Source organism: Octopus bimaculoides, chromosome 11 (assembly GCF_001194135.2).
Source record: "Octopus bimaculoides isolate UCB-OBI-ISO-001 chromosome 11, ASM119413v2, whole genome shotgun sequence".
Lineage (NCBI taxonomy): Eukaryota > Metazoa > Mollusca > Cephalopoda > Octopoda > Octopodidae > Octopus > Octopus bimaculoides.
Window position 1 is genome coordinate 47411081 of NC_068991.1, and position 17500 is coordinate 47428580.

At 39.3% G+C, this 17500-nt stretch overlaps 1 protein-coding gene and 1 long non-coding RNA gene across 2 annotated transcripts in view; both read right to left on the bottom strand.

The window, feature by feature from the left end:
* The window catches only part of LOC106870838 (uncharacterized), a 28834-nt gene extending 24052 nt beyond the window's left edge, over nucleotides 1-4782 (bottom strand). Inside the window, exon 1 of the mRNA XM_014917068.2 lies at nucleotides 2540-4782. Coding sequence (XP_014772554.1) covers nucleotides 2540-4439 — 1900 coding nt within the window. The 5' untranslated portion in view covers nucleotides 4440-4782. The remainder of the gene's footprint in view (nucleotides 1-2539) is intronic.
* Nucleotides 4783-7503: 2721 nt separating this feature from the next.
* The window catches only part of LOC128249083 (uncharacterized), a 15185-nt gene continuing 5188 nt past the window's right edge, over nucleotides 7504-17500 (bottom strand). The window contains exon 3 of the long non-coding RNA XR_008265209.1: nucleotides 7504-7701. This is a non-coding gene — a long non-coding RNA (uncharacterized LOC128249083). The remainder of the gene's footprint in view (nucleotides 7702-17500) is intronic.

The window sequence follows — 17500 nt, forward strand, 5'->3', positions numbered from 1 at the left end:
TATATATATATATATATATATATATATATATTTGATGAAGATAGTTTTTCATAGTCCAAGAGACACAGTTCTGCAATTTCTTGTTGGACAACCTGCATAAATGATTTGTTTATAGTGATCAAATGTTTGTGCTGTATATTATTTGCTCACACCTTCCATCAAATCAATGTTGCCCGAACAAGTACATAGTATACCACATGTCAGGTGTCAAAGTGATCACAGAGCAACATGAGGTGAATTGTTTGCTCAAGAACACAACAGACCAACTTGTTCAGGAATGGAAACCATGATCTAACCACTAGGCCATGTGCCCTCCCCCCACCACCACACACACACACACACACATACATGATAGACTCCTGTCTACCAAATCCACTCTCAAGGCTTTGGTCAGCCCATACTATACCAGAAGACATTTGCCCAAGGTACCATGTAGTGGGACTGAACTCAGAAGCATGTGGCTGGGGAAGCAAACTTCTTTATTTCATTAAAATTCGCCAATGGAGGCGTTACAGAGAGGGGCCAAACTTCTTACCACACAACCACATATGTGTGTATGTGTATATGTGTGTGTACACATTCAGGCCCCTTTTAAATTTCTGTAGACGGTATCACTGGCAAGCAACTGAGAAATCAATAATCACTACTGCACGATTCTATTTGTAAAACAAACATCACCACAGATTACCTAAATACATAACCTTACATTAAATAATCTCTTTAATACCGCTATGTTTTGTTATTATTATACGGATGTGATTAGTAGAAGTGTCAGAGAGCACTGCAGCATTTAGTTCTGCTCCTTGATGTTCTGAGTTCATATCTCACCAAGGTCAACTTTGCGTTGCACCGTTTCAGGGCCGATAAAATGTAGCATCAGCCACGTACGCAAGTTGATAGTATTGACTGACCCCCGTCCCCTCAAAACTGCTGGCATTGTGCCTAAATTCGAAACAGTTATTGCGGGCGATAGATTGGCAGAATTGTTAAAGCGTCATACAAAATGCATTGCAGTATTTAGTTACGTCTCTTAATGCTATGAGTTCCAATCTTGCAGTGGTCAATTTTGCAGTTCGAGGTTGATAAAATGAAGTAGCAGTCAACTACTGGGATCAATGAGATCAACTAATTCTCTCCCCTCAAAATTGCTGGTCTTGCATCGAAATTAGAAATCATTAGATAGGAACTTCGAATAATCTGACGTACTAGAATGGATGGGCAGTGGCCCCTCACTCTAATATATATAAAAAAAAAAATGTTTATATTTCTTTATTCATCTAACAAGTTATTATGAATGTATGTATACATATTCCTTATTCACAATCAATTTGTTAGAGACGATGATATTCATCTTACAAAAATAACAACATAAACAATTTAAATTTCTGAACAGTTTTCTTGGTGATGAGTTCGCTTTTCTTTTAGTGGTTGCTTGTTTGGGTTTCACTCAACTAGAACTACTCTTAAGATGAGTTAAATACTCTCTTGTGAAAAAGAATATTGCGCTCTTCCCAAACTCATATAATCGCAACAAACTACCTTTACGTCTCTCATATTTTTGACATTTGTATGTAGCACGAGTGCAACCGAGTGTTGTGCGCATGCATACAGGCACACACACACACAGCAACCTTATATTTGTATTCTCACACACTGAAAGAAAGTGGGGTGGTAGTGGTGGTCAGTGTCTAATCATGTAAGTCTCAATATAATCCCAACTCCCAAAGAAATTAACGTCATACAATGAACAACGTTAATTTTTGCACATGTATTCAAAATACTGGCTCTCATCTTTTGAGTGGATTAGATTTCAGGTGCAAAAAAAAAAAAATGAGGGAAAATAGATTTTTACTTCCAATTTAACAAACAAATGGACAAAATGTTGAGTTACGAAAGTGATGAGAGAAAAATGAAAACAGCGGATGGATCCTAACAGAAACTCCTTATCTTATCCATAACTGTTCTACAAAAACCCTTCTCTCTTAGTGTTAACAGAGTTAAGAGCTGGGGTAATAACAAATATGAAGTATTGAAGCCACATGCAGACAAATGGAAAAGAGTATTGCGTAATATTTGCAAATCTTTCAAAAATAACTTATTTCCCAGACTAGCCCTTTTCCATAAAGGATTGTATTACTTATTTATTGATTAATCTTTTCTCGATCCCTTGTCACTGTACGAGGAAATAAGTGTAAACTCGGAACTTAAATGGGACACCAAATGAAATCTTGTTCGTCCTGTTAGTTTAACTAACGTCAGCACAGTTTGAACAAACGCATGATTAAAGGCATATCATCCTATATGTTCAGGACTATGTAACACCAACTACATTAACGTATTCTTTTCATATGAGTGTTTTGAGGGAATTTTGGTTGCTCTTTCTCGCAGATCGAATGACCACGTAAAAGTTTTCCCCACCATGTCGAAGCCATAGACCTTATAATCAAATATAGATATGGAATGATAACGAATAACAGAGATGTTTTTGATGAAGCCAACAGAAAGAAAGCTTGTGAATACTATCGATTATTAAACTTACCTGGGTGGATGTAAGGTTCATCAAGGACTTCTAGATTACCACTTCGGGCGGCAGCGGCTGCGGCAGCCCTTCGTTCAGCTTCTTCATCTTCGCTGTACTTAAAATCAGAGTAACCCCCATCCGAATCATCATAGTCCTCGTCCCAATCAAGCACGTGGATATGTTTATAATCTTTCACCATGTGTTTAGGAGGTTTCGATACACGACCTGACCTAGTCCTGGGCCGATGTTTTTTACGTTCCTCTTTCTCTTCCTTGCTTAGTTCGGGTCCGTCTATTTTCTCCTCTTCTTCTTTGTTCCGCCGTCGATAAGGTCTCCGTTGTAACTGATTGAACGTCACTGTTTGTTGACCCTGTGACTGAGTTTCCACTCGAGTCTGCAATGTGGTTCCGTCTGACCTAGAACTCTCAACTTCTCCGCTGGTGACAGATTTGTGTAGTTCGGACGGATAGATCACTCTATAGACGATCCTAGTGTTGGTCTGAGGATTATACAGAATACTCGAACCCTCAGCTTGCGTGCTGCGAGCTAGCTGTTGTTGCTGTACGACTTGCATAATTTGTTGTAGTTGATCCGTAGTCAGCTGCTGCAACGGTGTATATTGATTCCCTTGTTGAATAATACGGATAGGGTTTTGGCTGGAGCCCAACGGAGCCCCACTTTCGTCATTAGAAGGTGCAAGAGTGATGCTGATACTGTTTTGTGGTGTTATACCATTGCGAGACGAGCTGTTATCATTTGCCTCGTCGACATTTTCGTCGTTCGCCAAACATCCGTTATCGTTGTTTACAAATTGCTGTTCCACCACTATGTTCTGTGTGCCTATATCTGAACCCATCATTTCTTCTTCCGTCTCTAAAACATCACCAGTTTGCTGTTGCAGATTCTGAAGTTGATGGTGTACGAGATCGTTTCGGTCATTGTTGTTGTTATTATTATTAACCGTGTTGTTGTTTGTTGTGGTTACTCTGTTAGTGGTAATGACATGTACAGGTAAAGTTGTAGTATGTGTGTTAACTAAATCTTGGTTAAATGTCTCCTGGACCCCTGCAGCAGCAGCATTAGCAGCCACTGCTGTTGCTACGCTATCACTACCTCCTTCATCTTCAACACCTGTCACAGATGATGCTACTTCACTCATAGACATAGTTTCCGATAATGACGACGGTTGTTCAGAGAGATTTGCAGTAGTAACTATAGAAAAGTCCCCAGTACCATCGACAAAACTGTTGTCAGTATTAGTGTCTGGCTGATTTTCACCGCTGTTGGCTCCAACAACGACATTTTCATGTATTTCGGGGACGAGTACACCGTCAACAACTTGATGTCCTTTGTCATCGTTTTGTCTGGAAACAACAACCACAGTGGCAGCACGTTCCTGTTGAGATGATCCTGTCGCACTTTCTTGCACTTGCGGCTGAGCAATGTGGACAACTTGCGGAATGGATAAAGATGAAACAACGTTGACTGCATGTTGTACAGTGTCCACAGTAGAGACTGAACCAGTAACTGACGGCGATGTAATGGTCTCTGTAGTGACAGCAGATTGAAGAACGGTACTAGTTTCCACAACAGAGTTAACAATATCTCCAGCTGGACCAACTACACTGACGACACTTTCTGTAGAAGTGTTGTTATTGTCAATAGTGGACTGTACATATTTGACTGAAGCAAGACTTTCCTGTGGAACCGTTTCTGACATGGTTTGCTGCAAAATATCTCGGACACCTTCGGATTGTTGTTGTTCTTGGTCAACTGATTGTTCAGTTAATTCTTCAGATACAATCAGACTGTCTCCAGTAGGTACAACCATCGCGGGCAATTCAGCAGAACTACCTCCGGCAACCACAACAACATTATGTTGTTCTATGATACCAGTAGCACTTCGCTGGTCCGCCATGTTGGCAGGGCCTTACGACAGCAGCAGCAGCGGTAGTGGCAGTAGGCTCGCAGAAAGAAGTAAGAGAGGGTGATAGAAAAAAAACAACAACGGGAAAAGGCGAAGATGAAATATATTGTTCGTTGACTTGTATAATTAATGTATATTTTTTGCCATAATACATTCCTTTCCAGGTGGATTTTGTTCAGAGTTATTTTCCAACCACTTAAAAACATAAATGGGTCGATATTATTTTAGTTAATTTCTCGTGTTTTTTTTACTTCCTATTAGCAGTGGGGGCAGCTGTATGAATGTATAGTAGTCATTGTAGTAATTCCTGTTGGCGCCAACTCACCAAGTATAGAGCTTCTGATACGGGGCGCTGTGTGCAAAAGCACGTGATCTCTCCAACTTTCGAGTTATCTCGCTTGACGATATACCTTTATGCCCCACCTTTTGTTATTCTCCGTTTAATATCAAATACACATGCGTAAATAAAATCTAATAATATTGCGTACTCACTATACATTTTAAATTACATAAATTATTCATAGTATAGTCTTAGATTTTTGCAAATGTTCGAAGTTGTATAATTTACATTTTAATGTCATATTTGCAAATTTTGGTAATTATCTCAAAAATATTTACTAGATAAGTAAGGTATATTGTCAAATAATGAAAAAAATGTTTTAATGCCAAAATAATTAATTTTCCTAAAACATCTAATTTGCTTTAATTATTTTAAATATATTTATACATGTAACAAACGCAACGTTGCTTCTAGAGGTTTTGTTAGCCTCTCAAATTTTGATGCAGGTACCTTCCCTTCTTATTTATGCGAAGCATAAAGTTATCTCTAAAACTAGAATTTTAAGAGAGGTTATCTTTTGTAATATTCATCTCTCTCTCTCTCTCTCTCTCTCTCTATTTTCTCTCTCTCTCTCCCCCTCTCTCTCTCCCCCTCTCTTTCGCATGCAGTAATTATACTCACCCATTAACAAAATATAAGCAGTTTCTGTATCTTAAGCTTTGTATAATTGCGTAAAACCACCCCATTAAAAATTGTATATACGTGCACACACACACACATCATCATCATCTTTTAGCGTCCGTTTTCCATGCTGGCATAGTTTAGACGGTTTGACCAGCGGTATCAAGCAGGAGAGCTGCACCAGGTTCCAGTCTTATTTGACTTGGTTCCTATGGCTGGATGCACTTCTTAATGCCAACCACTTTACAGTGAGTGGTGGGTGCTTTTAACGTAGCGATATATATATATACATACATACAAGGTACGGTGAATAAACTGTCGTCTAAAATTACGCAAAAATAAAAATAACACTGACATCTCATTGTAACAGATATATTTACCAAAATTACATTAAAATATTTTGAAATGCTAAAGAGTGAATTTATTCAATAAAATTGCCATTGGCTTCAACCACAGCCTCCACTCGACTTTGGAATCTCCTGCAACTCTTGTGGACAGTCTCTTTGTTCAAGTTAGTGAATGCTGCCATAATCCTTGCCTTCAGTTCATCTTTGGTGTTACAAGGAGTTTTGTTGGTCTCTCGCTCAACTGTGTCACACACACATAATACTCAAGGGGGTTGCAATCTGGGGGGTTAGGTGGCCAGATGTTAGAGGTGATGTGATTGTAGAAATTGTCTGATAGTCATGACTGGTTTCTCCTGCTTGTGTGGCATGGTGCAGAGTCTTGTTGCTAGACATAGGGTCTTCCAGCAACCACCCTCTTGACCCAGGGCAGCACTACCTCCTCCAGGCACTTGATGTAGGTCTCCATGTTGAGTCTCAGGCCATGTGGGAAGATAAATGGAGGCACAACATTACCATTACTAGTGATCACTCCAAGCACCCTGATGTTGACTGGATGTTTGATTTTTATTGCTCTTGGTACTTGTCCTAAGATTGCACTGTCCTCAGACTGAGACCCAAACACTCTGAAATGTTCGTATTGGAGCTTTCGGTGCGAATGTCAAGCTGACCCTACCATACTGTGTAGTCAACAAAATCAAAATCAAACAAGGAGCATGTGTGAAATTAAAAATATAAAATGACAATAATTTACCCATTACACCCTGTGTATATATATATATATATATATATATATATATATGAAGAATAAGGAGAAAATGGAGAGGTAATTAATAAAAATTATTTATTAATCTTTAGATCAAAGGTTCTCAATGGGGGGGGCCATTTGGAGCTCGAGGAGGGGGGGCGTTTTAGCACAAAGGGGCTCTCATGTACCAAAGAGCACTCTTTCGATAGACAACACGTTGATCTCATAAGTGTTGCATGGAGGAAATAAATGTAATTACCAAACTTTCAATTCATTATTTTGTTTTGTTTTTTTGCATTTCAATTTGTACATCTGTACTCCCCACTGCGTACAAGTGCATATGTAAAATGACAACCTTTATTTTTTTAATCATTATCTACTGATATCAAAATAAGTAGTATATTAAAAAATAAAAATAATTTCTTGGGGAGCCATTTGTGACTCCAAGGGTGATAATGGGCCAAAATGGGTTGAGAACTTTTGCTTTTGATAATCAATTTATAAAATTAAAATCACTATAAGATGAATCCTTTCAGAGGTAGTAAGGATATACCAATTAGAAATACATGTTGAGATAATGGCTATGTTACACGTTATTTCAACATGTTATGTAAATATGCTATCTCAACATGTTATCTAAATTATCTAAATACATATTATCTCAAACATGTATTTCTAATTAGTATATCCTTTCTACATCTGAAGATATTCGTCTTATAATAAATTTAATTTTATAAATTAATTGTCTAAAGATTTCTGAATCGAAATAGCTATCAGGCTCCAAGCTCCAATCTGATCTGGCAATATTTCTACAGCTGGATGCCCTTCCTAATACCAACCACTCTGAGAATGTAGTGAGTGCACAGGAGCCAGTTCGAAGTGGGGTGGCTGGCTGGCTGACTGGCATATATATATATATATATGTATATATATATATATATATATATGTATATATATATATATATATATATATATAAATATATATCATAAAAAAGGAGGGACCAAATAAATCAGATCATGGCGAATCAACATCAAAGCACATCACCTTTTGGCTAGACAGTTCATTCTAAATATTCCAGGTAATTAAACATTCAAGTCAGCAGTCAATGTTGAGTTGCATGGTTAGTTCACTGACATCAGATATTCTGCAAATCCAAGCATGTATCAAGGGAATAATTGGTACATTTGATGTGGTGTAATCTATAGTAATACATATGAAACAAATGGCTATTATTGGTTATTACTATGTATGCTTCCATAGCAATTTTAATTTAGAACACAAGTACATTATATAACTTGACATGTTACAATATGCAACATCATGTAACATTATGCAAGTTCATATTTTCCTAAAATGCCACTTCTTTGAGCACTTTTTTAGTGATATGCCACAAAAAATTTAACAACAGAGAACGATTAAAAATTTATGAAATGCTGAATTTAAGGAACTTAGAAACAGTAGAAATGCTTATTTAAGCTGGCAGCCATGAAATCCATTAATTTCACAGGCAAAACAAATTTAATGCATGCCTTCTTCAAATGGAAGTGGTCAAAATGTTGACCATCATCATCATCATCGTTGTCATCATCATCATCATCGTTGTCATGATCATCATTGTCATCATCATCGCCATCATCATCATCATCATCATCATCATCATCATCATCATCATCATCACCACCTCCACCACCACCACCACCACCATTATTTAACGTTGCTTTCCAAATTGGCATGGGTTTGACATACTGTCACAGTCCAAGACAGTTCCTATTCTGAGTTACTTCTTAGTTAGTGCCCATCTAGATGTGTCAGACGACCATGTTTTGCTCATATCTTCCCATCTTTTGGTTTGGTTTCTATGACTTAATATCTTTTGCATCATCAACGATTTTACAGAGTTACTGGATGCATTTTACTGTGGATCCAGTACATGACAACCAAAGAAGTTGTCATGTCCTCTATAAGACTTAAAGAGTCCCCTTAGACCTATGTTGTCTTTGTTTGTTTACCAACCACTTTACAGAGTGTACTGGGTGCATTTTATCATGGCACCAGTAATAGAAAGACTATCATGTTCACCACAAGAATAAAGGTTCTTCCCAGCTTGATACTGTCTTCACTCCTTTACCAATTACTGGGTGCATTTTATCATGGCAATGGCACTAGTAAGGTTACTTTGTATCCAATAAGATTAGAAAGTGTAATGGGATACACATAATGCATTCAGACACTCAATTAAATGGGTCCAAGATGTTGATTAGTTGTTGTTGTTGGCACTCCGTCGCTTACGACGATGAGGGTTCCAGTTGATCCGATCAACGGAACAGCCTGCTCGTGAAATTAACGTGCAAGTGGCTGAGCACACCAGAGACACGTGTACCCTTAACGTAGTTCTCGGGGGAGATTCAGCGTGACACAGAGTGTGACAAGGCTGACCCTTTCAAATACAAGTACAACAGAAACATAGAATGAGAGAAAGTTGTGGTGAAAGAGTACAGCAGGGTTCACCACCACCCCCTGCTGGAGCCTCGTGGAGCCTTAGGTGTTTTCGCTCAATAAACACTCACAACACCCGGATGGGAATCGAAATCGTGATCCTATGACCGCGAGTCCGCTGCCCTAACCACTGGGCCATTGCGCCTCCACATGTTGATTAGTAGACAGAGATATAACAGTAAAAGAATCAAGAAGGGTGGGTGAAAGCTTCAAGAGCAGAATAATTAGTGGGAGAAGGCAGGAAATGAGGAATGAGAATGGTAAATGGTAAAAGAGGTGGTAGTGGGCAATGTTAAGACTAAGTTAGGAATGTTATTAGCAAGTGGTTAAAAGGAATGATGAGTAGCAGTGCAGAAAGGATGATGATATGGTGTATCAAATACTGCATTCCTTAGTTACAGTAGCAAAATAATATAGCAAGCAGAAAAGGTACATGATAGGGAGATGACTGAATTGTACATGAGAGATCATCAGATGGAGATTTCACAAGTACATATTGAGCAAGAGACCCAAATATATGCATATACATATTTGCGTGCACACATGCATACATGCCCCCCCCACAATGATGGTATATATATATATATATATATATATATATATATATATATATATGTGATCAATACGAATTCTAAGGTGGATATCTCTTATGTGTTTAAATGTATACTCTATTTATATATATCATCATCATCATCATCACGATCATTGTAATTTTTACATCTTTATGCTCACATAGGTTGGATGAGTTACTTTAAACACAGTGTCTCTCACTTGTTGTAGTCCTTTGTAATCTTTCTGAGGCAATACATTCTGAGATCAGCCTCGACACTTCTGTCATGGCTTTTTCATTCTTCCTATTCTACAGGTTTCTATTTGCATCATTTAGCACTTTTTCACCCAACTATATTCATGTGCATTAAAAATCCATATCAGGCAGTCTTCCCTCTTGTATACAACAATGGATACTAAACTGACTATGTGAGAAATAAGTATATACTTTTCTTGGGTTGGTATGCATGTACCTCCTCCACAACAAGACATCTGTTTCTGTCTCTCAGTCTCTCTGTCACACTCTAACCTTTCATCATCTGACACAAGATCACCTCCTCCAATGCCTCCTTCCCTCTCAAAGATTCATTGTCATGCAAGTTACTTAGTGACCCTGCCAGTGCTGATGCCACTTAAAAAGCATCCAGTCCACACTGTAAAGTGGTTGGCATTTGGAAGGGCATCCAGCTGTAAAAGCCATGCCAAAACTGACCTATATCGCTGTTCATGAGCGTCCTCACCAGGGTTAACAGCAAACATACAACCCACGCAGATGCATGTAGATATATGAATAAATGTCCATCAACCACTTCCATTTATTATTCCGTTCGTATTTATATTTGTGGCCACATTAAAGATATTTAAAGTTACCACCTTGTTCCATGTATTTCTTTATACCGTGTTCCTGTCCAATGATATTACAGCCTTCTGAGTAGAGTCACATTAGATGGAAAACAACCTATCCATCTAAAACCTCTCTACTGGTGGCAGTGTGTAGGTTACTTAGGCAGAGGTAAAAAATACGTACACCACCCGTTTTTGGCGTAACAAAAGCCTTAGCCCTAAACACCCGGTGTATGTATTCTTTACTTTCGCCGGTTTCTTTATATCTGCCAACATCTTGAAGGAAGAGCACTCATATGATCATTTGATGAGAGTCAAAGAATGTTTACACCAAGCCAGCACACACCTTGTTCAGTGTTAATATAGTGTTAGTCTTGTATACACAATTAGAGTTCTTCCTCAAATTTATGATTGCATGAGTTTTTTAATGGTTAATGCCTTTTCTATCACAAACCACGTAATAGCATGGGTTGCATGAATTTTATCATACCATCGACAGTAGGGAGGCCATCTGATAGAACTAAAATCATTCGCTATAATGTATCAGTTTTTATTCAAGGTTATTTTTCTCTAAGATAGGTCGGCTTTGTTGTGACCTGTTCAGACACATTTCTACTATATAATTAATTCATTACAGTTAATGATTTTTTATAATGTGTCTATGTATTCATCTGAACAGAACAAACACCTAGATGCAGGAAATATAGAGTGAAAATGGACTGAATCAGTAAATTCAAATAAATAACTGAATTACATGTAATCACATTTTTTTCCCTCTTTGTATATACGCGTACAGATATTTGTACACAGAAATGTGTTCTTCCGCGCGTAATGGGGAACCAAGAGTTACTTCCCATGATATACATATTTCTGAAAACAGCTTGGCATTTGGAGACATGGTCTTACGAATTTATTGCTCTGTAGTGAAAGTAAAGAAAACCATATGCATGGAAACAGCTTATGTCGATCACGATGACGACGAAGGAAACAATAGTGACGATGATTTAGAATAAAAAACGGTATTAGTAGGTCAGCAAAAGTATTTACTGAAATTCCGCCTTCCTCACCTCAAAAAAAAAAAAAAATGAGAAAACAAAAGCTACAAGAAAGATACAGCGAGGGAGAAAAAGAACGAGACAGAAGGGTTAGGTGAATATAGGGGAAATTGAGAGGAATGTTTATAAGAGAGGGTGAAAAGAGATTACCTCCTCCTCATCCATTTTCAAAACAAATACTATTGACTCATTATAAACCATCACCATTGGTTACTAATAGGAATCGACTAGGGAACCTTTATGCAGTCATCCGACTAGAAATTGCAGCTAATATTACCTTTAAAAAAGGATGTACACATTAGAGAATTTCGATGATATACAAATATAAAAGGGATTGTCACGATTGGATCTCATTTAAGTATAATTCTGTTTCATTAGGGCTGATCAGAACTGCATGAGTCTACGATTGATTTCCCCCACCACTTTTACCTGGATACTTAGAGACAGTGAGATCACATACACAACTCGTACACACACAAGAGAGAAAGTAGAGAAATGTGAGGTGTTTCTATTATAAATATGTAATACAATACAATTTTCTTTTTACTACAGGCACAAGACCTAAAATATTAGAGGAGATGAGAGTACATTACGTCAGCTACAGTACTCAACTGGTATTATTTTATCGACCCTGAAAGAATGAAAGGCAAAGTCGACCTCGGGCAGTTTGATCCCGGGATGTAAAATGGGAAGAAATGCCACTAAGCATTATGTCCGGTGTATTATATACACACGCACCCGCACACACAAACACGCACACGCACAAATACGTATACATACATACATACATACATACATACATACATACATAAATACATACATATAGAGGCGCGTACAACACACAAATTTTTTCATGGTTCTCCGTCGTTTTCAACGATGAACATTTCTCCGTTTTCGCTCTCCGAACACCTTAAACTACTAGTAACTCTTTGATTATATTTCCTTCTGTATTAAAGGAATATATAGCTTACTTTATCGTTCCCCGAAGTTACCGTTTTCGGTGACTTCAAAGCTCATGAATCTCATCTCCCATACCGAAGCTACTAATGCAAAAGCTTGATATTTTGCTATTCTCAACTCAATGTATCAACTTGCCTTACCTTCTACTCGCATTCCAGACTGACACAAAGACACTTTAAACACTTACGACCTCTTTCTTACTTAAAAATCTGCTCTCCTAAATCGTAATAATCTCTACATCTTATTGGGTCATCCGACCACCATCTCGTCGGAATTACATACTACATAACGCTTTACCCCTCGTATCCTACGGTACTGTAAGTCAACCCACTGGCCGAAATTCTGCCCGTTTTATGCCGGTTATTTCTGGTAGTACACGTGATTCACTCCTAATCTATCAGAAGCAACTAGGCAGCTGTGCCGTCTTAAAGCATAGACACACTAGGCAGTTACCCGGGGACCTCACAGGTCTAGAGCCCTAATTCTGATCTACGTATGTTTGTGGCTTGTCAATAAATAAATATTATAGGGCCTAGTACATTGATTTGCCCGGTGGACTATAATACTGCTACAACGGCTAATCTAGGTAGGTGACTGAAAATATCCTTTTAGGTATGTCTCTATATCCCCAACACGATAGAAACTCAAATCTCCCCAAGTGGTTCATTCATAACTGCACTGCAGCTGTTCAGGGGAAAGCAAGGCCTACATCATCTGGAGAAATTCACTCACTTCCCAAAACTGGACAGCGTTGTTCAATATCACAGCTCTTATGTTTCAGTGGTTAGAGCGTCGGGCTTACAATCGTGAGGCTGTGAGTTCAATTCAGACTCGTCACCAAACTTTGGTGTCTGGGGGTGCTTCAGAATATTCTAGGTGAGCATCGATTTGAAATAATGGAGTTTCGAAATCACTGTAAATCTGAGTGTGCATCATTGAATAGTGAGGGGGAAGTGTCGTCCAGTGTACCTCCTTAATGACGGGCATGGTTCGATCCCCGGAGAGGGCTGTGTGATGTGTTCTTGAGCAAGACATTTTATTTCACGTTGCTCCTGTTCACTCTGCTGTAGAAATGAGTTGCGACCTTACTGGTACCAATCCGTATTGGCCTTTGCCTTTCTCTTAGACAACATCAATGGCGTAGAGAGGGGAGGCTGGAATGCATAGACGACTGCTGGTCTTCCACAAACAACTTTGCTCGGACTTGTGCCTCGGGGAGGAACTTTCTCGGTGCAATCCCATGGTCAATCGTGACCAATGGAGGGTTTACCCTTTACCCTGCAAAACTACTATCCGAACTGCCAAAGATGCCTTCGTGAATTGCACATCCTTCGACTTTTACCACCTTCCAAACCGCAGACAGTCCTGGTGTCTTACCAAAAGAATCTCCACCAACATTGTGGAATCTTCTTGTTCTCCATTTCTCGGCAACAACGGATCTTTGTGCAGTATCCCCGCCGAAAAAGCCTCCGCCTTCGCTACTTGTTTTGATTCTACTTCCATACTACACCTATTTGGTCTCCAAATCTATCCCTTTACATCCTTTCAGGACCATCACCTTGCATATACGCACATGTCGAGGGGAAATATCTTCGGTCGCTTCAACCTGACAAGATCGCCGACCTTGACAGCATCTCTTCCATAACCTTCAAACACGGAATTTGTCCCTATACTCAACAAACTCTTCAATCTCTCAATCACTATAGGAAATATCCTGATCTTTGGCAATGCATATCATAGTGTGTTCTATTCCCAAGAAAAGTAACCTTTCTGACCCCTGTCAACTATTGTCCTATTGCACCCAGTTCCATATCTCAAAGGTAATGGAAACAGCCTTCAACAACGACTTCTCCAACACTTTGAATCTCTGTCTCTCACTCTCTCTATGTCCCCTCCTTTTCTCACCTTCTCTCTATCCTTCCCTCTCTCTCCCCTCCCTTCCCCTCTCCCTCCCTTCCCCTCTCCCTCCCTTCCCCTCTCTCCCTTCCTCTCCTCAACGATCAACAGTATGGATTCCGTAGAGCAAATTCCACTGGAGATCTAGAGACTTACTTTCTTGTGTCATTCACCTGCGAGCTCTCGTCTTAGAGAAATTTGGTAAAAAGCAATGTTGTTGCTCTCAATATCAATACAACTTTTCAACATGTCTGGCATGTGAATCTCCAACAGAAACTTCCAACCTACAGGCAACATCTTTCTCTCTCTCTCGTCTCTTGAATCAATCGTACTGTATTAACAGAGCTCTTTCTGTCCACCCTCAATCAATTCTGGTGTACCCCAGTGTTCAGTTTGTCGCTACACTTTTCCTTCAATACTTCAATGGCCATCTTGCTGTCACGTCCAAATCCCTCTCTGGCGCGGATAATAGAACTAAACTTCTCAAAACACGCATCAGCTACACGCAACCTAGGTACTGTAACCCTCAACCTGCACCGATTCCATAAAGGGAGACCTTGAAGGCATTCACCAGTGGAGCAACATCAATCTTCCATCAGCAAAAGCAAAAAAGAAAAATCTAAAAAACAAAAACAAATCCCTGTTCATATGAAGAAATATCATCGCACCTCACCCACTTAGACGTGAGCAGCGCTTTACTACAGCCCTCACAAACACTCCAAATGTTCTGGTGAATACCCAACCTTATCTTCAGGTTCAGAAAATACGTCAGTCTCTAACATTTGCTGACTCTCTACAAAGCTTAAGTAAGATCACAATAGAGTGTTGCTCTCTTACCAGAGATGGTGCTACTGCTGCATACACTGTCATCCCAAAATGTATCAGAGAAGGGCTACTCGACTGAATTGCATGAAATTAGTCAAAGATATGCGCCAGCCTCCGACCTGCTACGATGATTTATATATTTAATTGGTGGGGTTTTCGGCTTTGCTACTAAGTGTCTAAGCCGTAATATCAAAAAACTTAGAGTAACGATTAGTTAAATAACGATGAGTTAATAAGTAACGATTAGTTAATAAGTAACAATTAGTTAATTTTCAAGTAACGATTAGTGAACAATCACTTAAATACAACCTGTAAGTCGTAAGTGGAAAAATAAAAATACGCAAGATTTTTCTAAAATTCAATACGCAACACACATCGCTTATGCCGACCAAATTACAGCAACGGACCTTTGCTTCTTAATTAGAAATCAGCTCCTTGCATATAAGAAGAATTCAAATAATTAATAAGAAGATATCACACACACACACACACACACACATGCATAGACGCGCGCACGCGCACACACAATACACGCCACACTAATGATCTAAAAGTTATCCTGGATAACTTGCTTCAGCTTTGCAGAGCAGAGACAATCCAGAGAAAGGAGTAAGGGTGAAAGTAGAGGAAGGCCTCTATGACAACCCTTTCCGGTTCACAGTTGACATCTTTGGAAAGCCAAAAAGTGGGAGGCTGATATTTCTTCGTATCTGGGAAGATTTTATGGTCCATCATTGCCATAGGTCGATAACATATCTACTCACCAATGAGTACAGTGACACAGGTGTCCAAAAAGAGGGAGTCCCAGTGCACTCTGGATGCCTGGAACATACAATGGCAATCAGCCAGATCATTAAAGAAGTAAAGAAGAACAATAGCTCTCAGCAAATCTTAACCACGTGTTCTCCATCAGCTAATCTAAGTAGACATGCTTGTGAGGTCGCACATGGATTTACTAAAGAGTTCACTGTGGGAAATGTCACTACCAAATGGCAGAGACTCGAGCAGGACTTAATAGCAAAGTGAATGTTTATCCGTGGTCCAGTTCGTGGCTGCTATATATCTACTACAAGACATGTGGGGAAAGCACTCACAAGGGCCAGAAACTGATGACAATACAGATCATCTATGAAAACTCAGTCTGCAGGGTCTTCATTAATAATTTATCATTCATGAACGCTCTGTACTTATAGCACTATCAGCCCAAGGAACACGGCAGACTCTCAGCTCGCCGGAGAAGATGATTGCATAGTCATGTATGAAATTCAACCCAGGGGAAATTTTAGAATTTGAGTATCCTGAAAGGAAAACTAGCAAACAATAACAACAGTATTCAGTGATTTGAGATTCCAGCAATTCGGAAGAAGAAAGCCTCTGCCTTGGGAGGAATTATGACAGTATCTAGAATGACAACGGAAACACCAAAGACCCTATGGCTCAATTAAACAACTACTCAGAGCAGTTGACAATAGCTAACTATTTTTGTGGGGTTTCCAGTACGACATCATATCTAAACTGCTGGAGGCAATGGAAATGTTGTGCAGTAAATTCATGCGAAGATGGCTGAGTGTTCCCCCAAGCTTCAATTCGGCCAACTTGTATAGCAAAATATTGCCAAGTTCCGCTTACTGATTCTATTGGTGGTAGAAGAATTAAAAACCACTAAAATAAGAGCAGTCAGCACCGTTGCTACTATCTGAGGAAAAGAATCAGATACCCCAAGACCATTAAGAGTGGCAAGAAGTGGGAGCCCAAGGAAGCTGTGAAGAAAGCTGAAACTGGCATTTGGCAACCACAGCACCAAGAAGTTGAACAATGCTAATGACGGAGGCACTTGAGAAAACTAGAGAGCTCATAGTGCAGAGGATCCAAGCAACAACAGAGGAAGAGATCCGAATAAAAGCGATAGGGCTTTCCTGCAGGGACAGTGGATATTGTAAGATTTGGCATTCAAGTTCCGGAGAGAATTCTGGAGTACTGACATAAGAACTTGTCCTCCAGCCCGTGCACTGCCGATGACTTCTTGCAAACTGCATACAGTCTCAGAATTTGAAGCAAAGAATAAAAGCCATCCTTCAAGTAGTGCAGAGCAACTCTTTGGACCCGGAATCACACTTTGACTGGAAGCCCTAGGCCGTGTGGAGACACGATAAGGTCCTTATGGTTATTGCCAAGTGAACGAACTTGTAGAGGTTTAAAGAAAAATATGCAATAGAATTCACCTTCCAAAGGCGGTAAGGCTCCTAAAATGAATGCAGTTGTGAAATATGGATCCATTTTCTATTTTGTATCAAACCTTTAACAGGAGGATGTAAGATGACCTGAGTTGTACACTTATCTTTCTGAAAAATATGGCAGTTACAGCGCTCCAACC